This window comes from Kogia breviceps, chromosome 15 (genome assembly GCF_026419965.1).
Source record: "Kogia breviceps isolate mKogBre1 chromosome 15, mKogBre1 haplotype 1, whole genome shotgun sequence".
In the NCBI taxonomy this organism is placed as follows: domain Eukaryota; kingdom Metazoa; phylum Chordata; class Mammalia; order Artiodactyla; family Physeteridae; genus Kogia; species Kogia breviceps.
Window position 1 is genome coordinate 67,829,997 of NC_081324.1, and position 16,141 is coordinate 67,846,137.

A 16,141-nucleotide genomic window follows, 5' to 3' on the forward strand; every position below is an offset into this window, starting at 1 on the left:
AGGGCCCTGCAACAGCTGGTCGTTATTTGGCTTTTTCTTGGGTTTGGCTCCTGTCAAGTGCCTTGGGAGTGGGGGCGGTGCTGCGGCTGGTGCTTCAGCACCAGGGACAGGGCCTACTGCTCATTGTTGGGGAGGAAGGGGTTAATTAGCCTCTGCCTTTCCCTTGAGGGATGGGACGGAGGAATGCCATCTCCCCCTTGCCTGATCCCTGTGCTATGCAGATGGGGAACTGAGGAGGGATGGGTGAATGATCCAGTGGAGAAACACCGGCAGCCAGAGACCCAGCCCCTTGACCTTCTGCTAGGGATCCGGTCCCCTGTTTTCTGTGACGTTCTCCCACATACACACCTGGGCTATCTTGCCTCTCCATTGGGAGCTGAAGGGACACCCCTAGATGCCAGATGCCAGGAGGGAGCCTTGAGACCCCTGGGGAGTCAGTGTAGACTCCCCTCCCAGACCTGAGCCTCCCTCAGGCAGTTAACCCAAACGCCACTACATTTCCAGTTTAACATGGTTTTCATTCTGTAGGATCCCCGGGATGGGGACAGAAAAATACCCTAGGAAAGACCTATGCCAGTTCTTTTCTCTTTGCCCTCCACCTCACTCCCAGACCCCTGGTTCTAAGCAGACCCTCAGAGATGGGAAAGTGATGGCGCTGTCCCTTTAACCACGTCTTACGGGGAGGAGAGTGCACTGGGGAGGAGGAGGGAGGGGGAAGGGAGTTTCTGGTTTTGCATGGAGGAGCAGAACATGATGAAGCATTTTTCCCCTGTTTAAAGATCCAGCCATGCTCCAGTTTGCAGGGGGCAGAAGGGCACCTTTGCAGTTGGTGGAGGATGGAGGTGAGTGTCTGGTCTGAGGCTTCTGAGGATGGCATTTGGGGGGCTCAAGAGGGCTCCCATGGTCTCACATGGCTCCCCATTACTTGTCATTCTGCTTGGAATCTTGCCATTAGAGCCCTGTTCCTTTGGGTCTTTTCAGTCATCTGCATAATGCAGATGCATCCTCTGGGTGTGGGGAGGCTGACAAGCAGCTGACAGAAAGGGAGAGTGGTAGCAGAGGCTGGGTAAAAGAGGGGAGGGGCCAAGATGGATTCTGTCAAGGCTGGGGGGCCACAAACATGAGATTCTAAGCAAGAAGTCCCAAGCATGATTCATGTGGCTGGGGAAAATAACATGAGGGTGGGAGTCCTGGGGTCAGTCCCCCCCAAAGGGCCCTTCAGGCTCACCTCCAGGAAGCCATCCCTTTTACCCCTACATGTAGTCAGTTATCCCCTCCATGGTCCCCAGTGCTAATCCACCACATCACACTTACCACTCCGAGTTGTCATTGGGTGAATGAATGGATGGATGAATAAATTCCATCAGTTCTCCAGCCAAACTTGTGGTCTAGAGGGGACTAAAAAATGATCCTGCCCTGAGTCCTTGAGTCTCAAATCACTTTCATCTTCCTGCCCTCAATTCTTACCATTTGAAAGTGAGTAGAACAACATATTCATTCATCCATTCTTCACATGTTTACTGAGTGCCTGCTATGTGATAGGCACACACAAAACACAGAGGTTCAGAACCCCATAAGCCTCTAAAATTGCCTCCCTGGGACAAAGGTTCTCAAGTCCTTCCCAAATCCCAGTGCAGCATTTCCCAGGGCACCTTCTTGAGGATGGTGACAAGTGTTCCTCAAAAAGGAGAGGAAAAGAAGAATTTCACGGTTAAAGGAGTTAAACAGGGCTCTTGGGGCAGCCCTTGGAGCCTGGACGTGGTGATGAGCATCAGGAATCTCCCAGAGGTTCCGAGTTCCCCAAACTTATTAGACCACAGGCCCTTCTTGTCCCCAAGTGTCGCCCACATTGGCCCACACTGCAGAACCCACTCAGACATGGGCTTCAGCCCCTGTTCCCCCTGGGCTGTCATCTCGGCTCCTGCGTACCCCCCAGGTTAGTGCTCTTCAGGAACAGGGCTGCAGTGTGAATGGTAAAGCAGTACAGCCCTTGGTGAGTATCGGCCAAGCATTGCTGCCACTTGCTTCATTCATTCAGTGTCTACAGGATTAGACCCTGTGGTGAGCAGTGGGGACTCTGAAGAATGAGAACCTAGTGAGGGGGAATCCCCCCATGTGTACAGCAGAGAGAACTTGGCCACCACTTTCTCCTTGGTACCTCCTCAAACTTGGCAAGGATCACTAGGCAAGGATCACTGTCCTTATTATAGATGAGTAAACGAAGGCCAGAGTAAGGTAGTGAGTTGCCCGAGTTGACCCAGTGACAGGGTCTCAAATCATCCAAGCTTAAGCTGGTGCTGTACACAGTGGGTGGAAACCCATTTCTCAGGCACAGTCAGGGCCCAGATGGCCTGAGGTTGGAGGAATGAGAGGCCCCCAGAGAGAGAACAGGCAGCTGGCTGGAATTGGGGTGTGGCCCCTGACAGATCACCCAGCTGAGGGCCCCTGTGACCCAATGTCAGCACATCCTTTACATGGGGGCTCACTCCCAGCCTGGGCATCCTGCACCACTGTGTCACCTCTCTGTGACCACTGTTTGGAGGTGCATTTGCTAAACTCATTCTCTTCCTCCTTTCCATAGAACTTGACCTTTTCTAACATGGAAAATTCTACTATCTTGTCTCCTCCCATACAATGTAAGCTTCATAAGGGCAGGGACTTTTGCCTGTCTTATTCAGTACAGCTTTCCTCAGCCCTTGGAACAATGGCTGGCAAACAGTAGGTGTTTAACAAGTAGTCGAATACCTGAGCAGTCCTGCCTGAGAAGCTGGTAGCATCTGGACATTTCAGCACCAAGCATCTGGACAGCTTCTGGCCGGCTGAGAGGGTGGCCACCGCAGGCTTGGAGCCTCCCAGCCAGCCTGAGCTGCGCATGGTCACCTTTGCTGGGGCTCAAGCCCTGCCCACTGCATTGCTTGCAAACTCACCTCAGTAATACCTTCTCCTTTTTGAGTTCAGCAATGACTTTTATGTATTTGTGAAGTGCCAAGCATTTCTCTTTCTCCTTATCTCTCTTTGGTGCTCATCATGCCTCACATACTATCTCTCCTTCCCTTCTTCTCTCTGTTCCTTCTTCTTCTATCACGTCCTTCCATCTCTCCCCCACCTCCAGTTTCTCTGTCCTCCTTATCCCTTTCCTCCTCCCCTCTTCCTCCTCCCGCTCCTTAGAGGTGTCCTATTTTTGCAGGCCTTGATTTATAGTAAAGGGGAGGCAGCCTCCCTCCCCCTACTCCCTTTATGAAACAGACAGCAAAAACTGAACTACGTGCAGTTTTGCATAAGCCTCCCCCTCCTAGTATCCGCCCATAGTTGTAACCACAATGGGACTGGCCCAAAGTTGATGAAAACCTGCAGCAGGTCTGCCTGCCTACCCATCTGTCTGCTGCCCTGAGATGACATCGTGTGGGAGGCTGAATTCTGCCACAAAGGTCAGGAGCTGGTGGGTGGATTTACAGATCCGCCCCATCTCTCTCGCTCTGGTTCCCTTTGCGAGCAATTATGGATGAATGATTCTCCTGCTGTGGTTCCTGAGTCTGAGGGTGAGACGGTTCATTCGTTTTCCCTAAGGGAAAAGTTCTAGCAACTGGATGAGGCTTTCGGAGTTACACACGCTCTAGGGCTGTTTTATTCTTGTTATCTAGTGCAAGAGGCTAAGCAATAAGAGGACTCAAGTCTCTCCGCTAAGGAGGGGAAGAGGTACCTCTGCTTTTTTTTTTTTTTTTTGGATGCATTTTATTTGCTTCAGTAATGAAAATCAAATAGTTGTGCTTTAACTAACATGATTTCATAAAAAAGCATTATTGCATGGTTTGACATTTTTGCAGGGATCTTCAAATCTTTTCTTTAAAGCTTTGAACCTGTCATGTTCATCATTATTTCAAAACATGTTCATCATTATTTCAGTTGAGTATGACACATCAACTGAAATTTTACATACGTGCAAAAGTGTCCATCTCATCATAATTTCACTATGCAAGTCTTTCTTTTTTTTTGGTTTTGTTTATTTTTTTTTTTACTTAATTTTTATTGGAGTATAGTTGTGAGGTACCTCTGCTTTTACACTTGGCCTCTCTCATTCCAGCAACCCTATGAAATAGATACTGTTACTATCCCCACTTCACAGTTTGGGAAATGGAGGTTCAGAGAGGTTGGGAAACTTGCCCCAGGTCACAGCTAGTAAGTGGTGAAGCTGGGATTCAAACCCAGGTCTGATGGGCTCCACAGCAAGTATGCTCAACTACAAGACTGTGCTATCACCTCTCATGTTCATAGGAAGGCCCAGCTAGGTTTCCACAGGACCACTGCTTTAGAACTGGACCCAGCACTTTCCTGGTCCCATCACACTGGCTGGAGCTTTGCTCTGGGAGTTCCTTCCAGCATCTTGATGGAAGCAAGGGGGGTTGAGAATTGGCATTGTCTTGGGGAAGGAGGCCCCCCAGGCAGTACAGTCAGGAAGTTGAAATGACAGCTGACAGCTTTCTGGATGGCCTACCCTGAGGAGAAAGATAACTAGACAGCAGTCATGGAACCATAATTGATGTTCACAGTGTAGATCTTGAGTCAAGAAAACAATTTTGGCAACCTCTGTGTGGTGAGCACTTGCCTGCTGTGTGCTGGCCCCCTATGTACGTGGTGTCTGAACAACTGCCCTAGGTCTGCAGGGTCATCCTCCAATACGGAGTAGGACGTCTAAGTCAGAGAAAGTGACCTGCCAAGGTTACTGAGCAAGGTGGTGGTGGGGCTGTGGCTCACAGCAGGGCCACCTGCACTTCCCGGGATCCACAGTCGCTCTCAGAAAAAAATATTTCAGTGGTGCTTCATCTCTTTATTCTGGAGGAGAAGGCTGTCCATAGTACATTTGAGAAAGAGTCTATGCCAATGAGTTTAAATTGCGGTGTTGAGGCTTAGGGGGAGAACTATCAGTTGCATAAAAGTTCATTTCTGATGGTCGGTGTTGGCAGGTAAATGAGGCATTACTGGGCCTTAAAAGAGGCCCCTACAAATGGGCACAGCCAAGGCTCTGGGGACATGAAGCTTGCTTTGCTGAGGGGCAGCCACATCCTGGCCCATCCCTTTGAAGTCAGTCTGCATGAGGACACACAGGGCATGGCAGCAGCCTGGCACCACCCAAAAGCAGCAAACGCCAGCAGCAAGGAGACATGCCAGGAAAGTTTCTAAAACCTCTTCCTCGGCCCTGAGCCAGGCGCCTGCCATGGATGGGTGGACGGAAGACTGCAGGAGCCCGTAGCAGACCTGGACCGGGTACTCGGTCACACACGCCAGTAAAAACTCTGCTGGGCACCTGAACTGCCTTCTGGCTTCTGGGGAGGTTGATGGTGAAGGAAGGAGGAGACAGAGCTGAACTTGAGGTCTTTGCTGTCTCAGGGGGAGTTAGTGGAGGAAATGTGCTTTTTATTTAAAAATTAAACAAATTTTGCCACAATGCTGGTCACCAAAGCAAATCCCCCGGCCCGCCCATAACCTCTGAGTCAGAATCTCTGGCGGAGGGGCCTGGGGATGTACATCCTGAGCCAGTATCCCTACAGCAGAACTGCCTGTGTTGATCTGGCCTTGACCAACCTTCCAAGTTCACTGATTGAGCCCTGCTGGTAAGTCTTTTACATACCTTATCTCATTTAGGTGTCACATCCACTCTAAGAAGTTTGGTGAGAAAAATTGAGGCCTGGAGAGGTTAAATCACTTGCCAAACACAAAACTTGGCTCTAGAACAGGGCCACCCAGTCCCACCTCCCTGTCTTTGCTCACAGCTGGAACTCTCCTGGGAATGCTGCCCCGCCTCATCTCTTCAGTCCGAGACTTCCTCCTCCTCCGTGTCCTTCCTGCTGCCTGGAACCCCATTCATCACCTAGGTGCCTGTCCTGAGACCTAGGTGATGGCATGTGCTGGAGTCCCTGGTGCCTGTGCCTTCACATCCTTCCTAGATCATGAATCCATGAGTGCAGGGAGTGGTCCTTGTACTGGGGCACTCAGGATGTGTGCAGTGGGTGAACATATGGCAGGGATATAAACATTTGAGGCACAGAGAGAAGGACACGAGAATGTTTCCTGCCGGTGGCTTTGGAGGGGGCAGGGCTGGATGGAAAGGACAGAGAGCGCTGGTATGCCCTCCCCTGCCCACATCCCTCTCTGCCCAAATCTCTTCTGCCTTCCAGGCCCACCTCCGTGAAATTCTTTTTAAAAAACTTAATTAATTAATTAATTAATTAATTAATTAATTAATTTGGCTGCGTTGGGTCTTTGCTGCTGTGTGCGGGCTTTCTCTAGTTGTGGCAAGCAGGGACTACTCTTCGTTGCAGTGCACAGGCTTCTCATTGTCGTAGCTTCTCTTGCCGTGGAGCACAGGCTCTAGGCGTGGGGGCTTCAGTAGTTGTGTCACGCGGGCCCAGTAGTTGTGGCTCGTAGGCTCTAGAGCACAGGCTTAGTAGTTGTGGTGCACAGGCTTAGTTGCTCCGTGGCATGTGGGATCTTCCTGGAGCAGGGCTGGAACCCGTGTCCTCTGCCTTGGCAGGCGGATTCTTAACCACTGTGCCACCAGGGAAGTCCCTCTATGAAATTCTTGATTCTGCCATAATCTCTTGTACCCGGAGCTTCTTCTCTGACATCCTTTCCCCCACCCCAAATTCACTTCCCCCATTTATATAACTTCTCTTTATCCTTTAGCTATTCCATGTTAACTCTGCCTTCAGGGAGCCTTCCCTACCCCCAACGTGTGGGCTCCCATAGCCCCCTGCCTTTCCCTCATTCTAGCCTAACACCGTATTCTAAAGGGCTATTTGTCTCCTAACTGGACTTTGGGCAAGGGTGACAGGCATCTCTTATTCAATGTTGCTTCCGAAGGACCTGGTACCAGAGTATTAGCTCAGTGAAGTTTGTTGAATGAATAAATGCCAGTCCACGGTGACTTCCTATAGACTGTCCTCCACCTTATCCATCTATAGTTAGAGCCATCTTGGACTGCATTTCACAACCCAGAGTTCAAGGAAGCCAGGCTAGAGGGCCTTAGAGGCCATCAGTTGTACAGATGAGGAAACTGAGGCCCAAGTGGTCAGTGGCAGGTCTGACTCCCAGCCAGTGCTTTCACTGAGGCTCACAGCTACCTTGCTTCTGGTTCTGAGGCTGAAGGTCCTTGGAAGCAGGAATAGACACGTGGACTTTATTTCCTGTCTTGGCAAGGAGGGTACTTTGCCCATTATCACAATCATTGCCTTTTACTGGATGCTTACAAGGTGCCAGATCTTTTACATGTATCTTTCCCACAGTTTGTAATTCTCACAATTTACACAGGGAAGGAAGGTACAATTACCCTTAATTACAGATGAACAAACTGAGGCAAGTTAAATACCGTGCATATTTACCATGTGTCTTCTAGTTTCTCTCAAAAATTTATCGGGGTTCCATTGGAGCCTCACAAGACTTGTCATCAGCCCATTTTCCAGAGGAAGTAACCGAGGCTCCAGGGTTACAGAGCCTGTTTCTGTGCCTCCTAATGCGTAGGCCGGCTCTGTGGCCTGACAGACTCGCGCGGGCAACAGCGCCCTCTACACGCGGAGGCGGGTACGCCTGCGTTCACGGTCAGCCTCGCCCCTCGGCGCCGGAAATGCCCGAGCGCTCCCTCCGGCTTCCGAAGACTGTCGAGCACTCCTCCCAAGCACGGGCTCGGAGAAGCCGGGAGCGCTGCCTACAACTCGGACCTAACTCCCAAGCAGCCTTTGTCAGAAGTCATCGGGTCAATAGCATCCCTAGACGGCTTCCCTGGTGGCGCAGTGGTTAAGAATCTGCCTGCCAATACAAGGGACACAAGTTCGAGCCCTGGCCCGGGAAGATACCACATGCCGCGGAGCAACTAAGCCTGTGCGCCACAACTACTGAGCCTGAGCTCTAGAGCCCACAAGCCACAACTACTGAAGCCTTCGTGCCTAGAGTCCGTGCTCCCCATTAAGAGAAGCCACGATAATGAGAAGCCCGCGCACCCCAACTAGAGAAAGCCCGCACACAGCAACGAAGACCCAACGCAGCCAATAAATAAGTAATTAAATTACATTTATTTTTTAAAAAAAGCATTCCTGGAGACCGCAGAAAGGTGGCGGTGGCCTTGGTTGCCATCGCTCCCTTCGTTGTGAATAAAGCCGGGACAGAGGCCGAGAGGCCATCGGAAGGGCGGGACGAACAGCCTCGAACGCAGGAGGCGGGGCTCTGGGAGGGACCTGGCCAGCGCTCTTCGGGGGCGGGGACTCCTGGGGAAGGGCATCGTCCCTTGGGTACCGTGCCACAAGCGAGGACACCGGTGCGTCATGCCCTGGGCCTGTGTCCGGGCATCTGTGCATCTGTGGGCAGCAACCTTCCCCTCCCCAGACCTCAGTTTCTGCACCTATAAAATGGGGGGCTCTTCCAGGACAGGACACTCCCACAACTGCAAAAATCGGAATTTCATCCAGCATTTTCAGAATTCCCGTCTCCAGGCAGGCACTGAGAAATTAGAGCTGCGTCCCCGTGGAGGCGCAGAGCTCTGGGATCTCCTTCCCTTGCTGCATTAGCACTCCTGACACTGGAGAGTTCTGGAGGTTGGGGACCAGATCCTTCCTGGTGGAGCAGGCGCCCTGCAGCCAGAGATGTGACAGACATGCAACATGGCCATGAAAGTAATAAGTAATTGTGGTAGCTCAAATATGTTGAGCACTTACTATATGCCTGGCTTTGCATTAAACCTGTCACATGTATTATTTCCGTCCCCCAAGAGCCCTTCCTGGTAGGTCCTGTATTTGCCATCCCCAGTTTACTGATGAGACATTTGAAGCCCAGAGTCACAAAGTAGTAACCAGTCCAAAGTCACCCAGCTAACAAGTGGCTGAAGCAGTAGTCCACAGTCTTACCCACTGTACTATACCGAGAAATGTTTGGAAGGCAGATGGCAGAGGAGGAAAATGACAAGAGCCTACCAGTGTTAATAAAATATACCGTGAATTGAGCACTTAGTATGTGTTGGGTGCTGGCCTAAGGGCCAGCATCATTTATACTCCTGACAGTGAGCCTATACTATAGGTTTTATTATTGCCACCTCACAGATAAGGCTCTAATAGGTCATCTCATATGTCTGGTCACTGCTAGTATAAAACTGGAACTTTTGGGTCCATTGATGGTACACCCTGCCTGCCTGTATATCACTCTTAGAAGACCCCACTCTTCTCTGAGTCTCGGTTTCCCCTTCTGTAAAATGAGAGGCCTGGACTGGAAGGCCCTGGACATTGTTTCCTGAACTCACATTCTTTTTTTTTTTTAATGGAAATGCCTTTCTTTTATTTATTTATTTATTTTACTTTACTTTTGGTTGTGTTGGGTCTTCGTTTCTGCACGAGGGCTTTCTCTAGTTGCGGCGAGTGGGGGCCACTCTTCATCGCGGTGTGCGGGCCTCTCACTATCGTGGTCTCTCGTTGCGGAGCACAAGCTCCAGACGCGCAGGCTCAGTAGTTGTGGCTCACAGGCCTAGTTGCTCTGCGGCATGTGGGATCTTCCCAGACCAGGACTCGAACCTGTGTCTCCTGCATTAACAGGCAGGTTCTCAACCACTGCGCTGCCAGGGAAGCCCCGAGCTCACATTCTTTGATTTTAGGGAGCATTGACATGACATCCGGAGTCCTGGGTTTGTTCCTAATTACCTGTGACTTGGGAACACTTTGTCCAAGTCGTGTGAATCTCTGGGCCTCAGCTTCCCGCTTCATAAAATGTGGAGACTAGACAATCCCAGTCACCAGGGCATCTTCTGGCTTTAATATTTTATGACTGCAAATGAAGAGACAAACTGAGGTTCAGCAAACTCTGTATCCTCTGAGAAATGGTAATGAATGTGAATCTGCCACCCCACACAGAACATTCCTGGTGCTGGGCTTCCAAGGACAGATGCCTACACAGGTGAAGGGGAACAATCAACAGTAACTAATGGTTCAGAATCTACCCTCGAGGTCGGACCAACCCAAGACTGAATGCCTGCACTCCCTCTGGGATACCTCAGATAAGTGACTCTCCTTTCTGTGGCTCGGTTTCCGCATCTGTAAAACGGGGTGTAACAGGACCAGCTTCATTTGAGATTTGGTGAAAAAACATATGCAAAAAACCTAACACCATTTCTGGCTTAGAAAACCCTCAATAAACACAACTGTTACCGATTGTATCTGCAGCACCATTCTGGACACTGGGAGAGTTCCTGAGCCTTGGACCCTCCCATCCTCTGCCCCTTACGACCAAGATGGTGTTAGGGTCGAGGGAAGAGAGTCAGGGTCCTGCTGAGTCATCGGGGGACCCAGATGTGGGATGCAGCCTTCCCTGCCCCGGAGGCTGAGGGCATAGGCTGCCAGGCCTGATGGCGGCTTAAATAGCAGTAACAAGGATTCCAGCAAGTCCCTGGCTGGTGGCAGCCCCTGGGGAGGGACAGTGGGCCACGTGAGTGAGGAGGTGGAGGAATGGTGTCAGAACTGCCACATTGTGTGCCAGGGGCTGCAGCTCCATACAGGCTTGAGGTCGAGACAGTGTGCTGTGCTTCAGGCTCTGGTGAAGTGTGTTCATGTCAGTTGTGTCCCCAGGACAGGACTGTGTAGCCTGTATAAGGTTCTCAACCTGCAGTACAGAGACTCGACTCCTGGGGGCCTGTGGGTGAGCTCCAGCGGGCCAGGAGCCCTCAAAACTGGGCACAGGATTGTGTGGGTGACTCCCCAAGAGGCATAAGACCCACAGATGTAAAGAGTTCTAGATTCAGGAGTCAGAAGAATTGGTGTAAGACCCTGTGATTCTAGTTAACGGCATCCTGTGATTCTGAGCAGGCGGTTTAAAGGCCCACACCCCCCCGCCCCACCCCCACTCCTCCCTTCCTTCCCTTCTTCCATCATCCATTCAACAAACAATTCCTGAACCTGTTCCAGGCTCAGGACTGCACTTGGAATCAGCCATGAAGAAGACGGGAATCTCAGCTCCCCTCATCACCAAGTAAGGAGCCGATTTTATGCGGGTTGGTAGAGGGGCAAGTCCAGGAGCCACGGGAGCTGCACGCTGGGGCTCCTGACTCAGCACATTTGGTGGGGGAGGTTGGGGAGTCAGCAGGTGAGTCCTGGCTCAGTGCCTGTGGCCTTTAGCAGATCACTAACTCTGCTGAGCCTCAGTTTCCCCCTCTTGCCCGTGAGCCTTATGACACCACTTTCAGGATGGGATAAGGGTGGAGGAGATGAGGGCTTCCTATTTGGAAGAGCCAGGAGGAAGAGCATTGGTGTAGGAGTCAGGAGTCTGGCCCTGCTCCGCACTCTGCCTTGTCTCGCTGGGTGACCCCAGACACCTCCCCAGGGCCTCAATTTCCCAACCATAGAGAGGGAGCCAGGCTTCCCGGTCTTCTGTGGGCAAAGGCGCATGGGCAGTGGAGTGCCAAGAAAGTGAGCAGTCAGGGAAAGCTTCTCAGAGGGGGTGGCATAGCTGAGGCCTGATGGATTGAGAGCAAGGGTCATGAGAGAACTGTGTGTGATTTCTGGGCCTGGGGTTTCCCTGGCAGAAGCCCTGAGTGTGATAGAGGAATTTGGGGGTGGGGCCCTGGATTCAGGTAGAAGGGAGGGGAGTAGTGGGGTACTCAGTGAGCTCCCCCAAGGCTCCCTAACTGGGGGAGTTGAGGACAAAGAGCAGGGCCTCTGGAGTCAGGTGGGCCTGGGTTCCAATCCTTCCCATTACTGCTTCATTGAGGCCCTTGGTAAGGTTTTCACCTGTCCAAGCCTCAGTCACTTTCATCTGGGAAACAGGAGCAATAATAAGATCCCATTCAAAAGGTTGTTGGAAATTATATGACTCCATTTATATGAAATATCCAGAATAGGCATATCTACAGGGAAGAAAGTAGATTAGTGGTTGCCTGGAGCTAGAGGGATGAGGGGCTTGAGGGCTGATAGTTAAAAAGACTACAGGGTTTATTTTGGGGGTGATGAAAATGGTCTAAAATTGATTATGGTGTGGTGATGTTTGCACACTCTGAATATACTAGAAACCATCGACTCATACACTTTAAGTGAGTGAATTGTATGCTATGTGAATTATATCTTAATAAACTGTCACCAAAACCCCAAAGTGTTGTTGGGAGAATTAGATGAGATACTACATACCAGGCCCATTGTAAGCGCTCCCTAAACATTAGCTACCACTGGCATCCTTTATTCCTGGCAGCAAGCCGGCCCTCCCTCACAGAGGGCTGATAGGCTCTGGGAGGAGGAGGGGAAGGGTCCTGGCCTACCACTGCTGGCTGGGGCCCTAAGCAAGGCACATAACCTCCCTGAGCCTCAGTTTTCTCATCAGTGAATTGGGGGTGATTTTCCAGGCCTTGGCCACCTCTTGAGACACCATGAGGCTCAGATCAGACCGTGGGTTTTGCCAGACACAAATGCAGCGTTGGATGTGTCTCCACTTACATGGAGAAGTGGGGAAGGGTGGTGGGTGTGCCCTCTCTCTGCCCCCCATGGGGCTGGCTTCCTGCATCCACTTATCTTGTGTACTGAGTGCAGGTTGGGTTGAAGGCTGCGGGTGAAGGAAAGAGCAGGGACCAAAATAGTCAGAGCCCCACCCACCCGGAGCTCCGAGTCCAGGAGGAGGGGCCCACAAGGGTCTCTGGGGCAAGGATGGAGCAAGCCAGCTGTGCAGGCCTCAGTTACCTCATCTGTAAAAGGGGGAAAAATAATGCCTCCCTCATAGGGCTGTGCTGAGCCTCACAGTGACTGGCCCAGCACCTGTGCTGAATCATTATTGTCACTATTGCTATGATTAATGTCATTATCATCATCCATCAAGTGCCTTTTTTCATCCCACCTCAGCTATCTTGTCACACAGTGAATTGTGTCAGGGCTACATCTCCCCTGTCCCTGCCCCAGGCCATCAGTCAACTCCCTCAGGGCAGGGCCTGGATGCCCCCTCCCGGCGGCACTGCCCCTTTCAGACCCAGCCCCCAGGCCTGAAGAAGCTTCTCCTCTGCTCAGCCTCAGGCCCCCTTTCTGCCCCCTTTCTTCAGGCCCAGCCACTAAAGGCATGTCACCCTGGGGCCTGCAGGCCTGACCAGGCAGGGAATGAAAGCCCAACTCCTGCCCTCTCCTTCTGCCTAGCTGCAGGGTAAGGTCACCAGGCCACCCCCCAGCGGGCCTTCCTGGGCATTCTGCTCTCACTGCGGCTGGAGCTGGAGCGGCAGAGCCCAACTCAGCATCTCCTCCCACGTCCCTCCCTCTGCAGAGCTGCAGGCCAGGCTGGGGACTCAGCCAGGGCCGCAGCAGCCTCTGCAGCATCCCCACTGCTGTGGTGGCAGCAGGCACAGGTTGGTGGGGTGGGGGGCGGCTGCTTCCTCTGCTGGGCACTACTCCCTGCTCTGGACCCTTAGCCGCAGTGCCAGTTATAGGGCTCCCCCAAGGCTCTCTCCAGCAAACTGCCTGCAAACCACTCCCTCCCTCCCCTTTTTCCTGGTTCCCATTTGCAGACAGTCAGGTTGTTTCAGGCCGCAGCCTGTGGAGCTTCCCTGGGCACCTGGGACAACGAAGCAGGTTGAGCACTGGGAGGAAGGAGCAGGTCCCATCCCAGCCCTGCCGTAGGTAGGCTGGGCAGCCTGACGACATGACTTACGGATTCTCTCTGGGCCTCAGGTTCCCCTTTTGTACAGTGTGAATGATCTTGAAGGTGTCCTCACTGCATCCTGCTTCTGATTTACCCTCACCTTCCCCAACCCTGAATTTCTCACCCTGGAACTGAATCTACTCTGTGTCTGAACAGGGACCTCTGGCAACCAGGCCAGGCGGACAAGGGAGAGGAAGGACAGGGTGGGTGATGGGGATGGGGGAGAAGCCCAGCCTCAGAGCCCCATGGCCTAGGGCAGTGCTCCCCCTCCCTCCAGGCTGGTCCTCACCTCCCTGAGAGTCAGACCTGAGTTACTGGAGGTGTGTCCCTGTGCCAGACATGGTACTAGCAGGTGACAATAAACAAGGCCCTTTGAGGCCGAACCCAGCCCCCTCAGCCCCTATAAACTGTGTTGGAGATGGGGGATGGGCTGGCAGTGGGCATGTTGTGACCAAGGTGGTTCCCAGATGTGGGGGGTGGGGGTGGGGGCCTCACTGAGCCTCCAGGTGATCTGTGATCCCTGCTCAGTCGTCAGGAAGTGGAGAGGCCAGGGCAGGCCCCAACCCTGGACATGGGCAAGGGGCCATGGGACTGTGCAAGGGTTTGGCAGCCTGTTTGCTCATTTGTTCATCCACTCGGCAAATATGTAAGCAGCATCCTCTCCTTGAAGGCCGCTGTGTACCTGGGCCTGCAGAAGACAGCTGAACAGGGCTGTGTGCCAGGTCCTGTCCTAAGCACCTTACATGAATTAACTCACCTTTATCCTCACAGAAACAGTATGGGGTAAGCACTGTTCCCCTCATTTGGCACAGAGAAGTTAAGTAACTTGCCCAAGGTCACACAGCTGATAAGAGGTAGAGCTGGGCTCTGAAACCAGGCAATCCTTTAAGGTGGATGACAAAAGACTTTCCTCTGCTTCCCACTGCCCTCAGCACCAAGCCTCCTTCCTGTTTGTTCTGGAACAACCCATTGGGTCTTCTACCTCCAGCCCTTGCTCTTACTGCTTCTCCTGGCTGCATTTCCTTTTCTGACCCCCTTTCTCCTTTTTAAAAATTTATTTATTTATTTATTGGCCGAACTGCACAGCATGTGGAATCTTAGTTCCCTGACGAGGGATCAAACCTGTGCCTCCTGCAGTGGAAGTGCAGAGTCTTAACCAGTGGATCACCAGGGAAGTCCCCCCTTTCTCCTTTAACTGACTGACCAACCCCTCATCATCCTTCAGTGCTCAGGTGTGGCAACACCTCCTCCAGGAAGGCTTCCTTGTTGTCCTTCCCTCCCCAGGCTGGGTTAGGCTCCTTTGCTGGCCTCTCTTAGTTCTCTTTCCCTCATCCACCACGTCTCTCTCTTGTAAGCATCAGTTAATGTATCTGCCTCCCTCCCTCACCAGACTGTGAGCCCTTCACCCTCACCCTGGCACGCTGTGCAGGGCACCATATGTGGTACCAAGATCACTAGGAAATGTTGAATGACCAATCTTGACTGTTAATAGTCTTGTGGATAGTGGGCAAGTTCTAGTATCTCTGTTTCACAGGGGAGGAAACAGAGGCACAGAGCAGTGACATGATCTACACAAGTCACAGAGCTAGTGGCAACAGAGCTAGCATTTGCTGGAATGGCCTTCATATTGAGGATGAGATCCTGGAAGGTGACAGAGGACTGTGGCAGTAGCCCTTGCCTGGGTCTGTCAGGCAAATGGCCAATAATAATAATAATAATAATAATAATAATAGCAATCCCATTCTAGGAGCTCTTATTGTGTGTCAGGTGTCATGCTTAACTCTTTGCATGCATGCTTCTATTTATGCTTTACCCTTACCCTATGGAGTAAGTGCTATAATTAACACTCTTTTACAGTTGGGGAAATAGAAGCTCAAAGAGGCTAAGTGACTTACTCAGGGTCACACAGTGATTTACTGATCCAGGATTTAAATTTTTTTAATTATTTATTAATGGTTCAAAAGTCCATGGGCCCAAAGAGTAGACAGTGAAAAGTCTGCCTCCTCTGCCTTGGTCCACAGCCACCCAGCTCCTCCCCTGGAGGCAACCAGGATGATTCTCAAGTGTCCTTCAGAGCAGGATTGTGTGTTCACAGGCAAACCTGAATGTGTGTTATTCAGAGCCAGGTTTAAACCCAGGTCTGTGAGTGGCTCAGGGCTTGACATAGAATATCTGTCATGCCCTGGTGGAGACGTGGGGTCACTGAAGGTCTCCATCCCCCCCCCCTCCGGGGCCCCTGTCCCCACTGCCGTTGTGCCCACCCCCACCCCCCAGCAACTGCCTCTCCTCTTCAGGCTGCAGCAGAGCCCGGGTGCTGGTCCAGGGCCCTGCCCGGTGACTGGGAAGGGCTGCGGCAGGCCTGGGGAGACCTCTTCCGCCCAATCTGAGACCCACTTCATTATCACTCACGGATGCTGCTCAGTGTGTGGGAACAGCCCGTGCAAAGGCTGGGGGGCCAGAGTGAACAGAGAGGGAGTGTCAGGGCAGGCGAGGCAGCGTTGGTCTTTGG

At 52.0% G+C, this 16,141-nt stretch overlaps 1 protein-coding gene across 3 annotated transcripts in view; it reads left to right on the top strand.

The window, feature by feature from the left end:
• The first annotated feature begins 727 nt into the window (after positions 1 to 727).
• AP1B1 (adaptor related protein complex 1 subunit beta 1) overlaps positions 728 to 16,141 on the top strand; it is a 101,961-nt gene continuing 86,547 nt past the window's right edge. The window contains exons 1-3 of one of the 3 annotated variants that reach the window (XM_067015397.1): positions 728 to 842; positions 9,885 to 9,927; positions 10,932 to 10,995. Coding sequence is in view for 1 of the 3 variants with exons in the window: in XM_067015402.1 (XP_066871503.1) it covers positions 10,958 to 10,995 (38 nt within the window). In the remaining 2 variants the exon portion in view is untranslated. Of the gene's footprint in view, positions 843 to 9,884; positions 9,928 to 10,931; positions 10,996 to 16,141 lie in introns of those variants that run through there. The other 2 variants (XM_067015402.1, XM_067015399.1) reach the window with 2 other exon arrangements.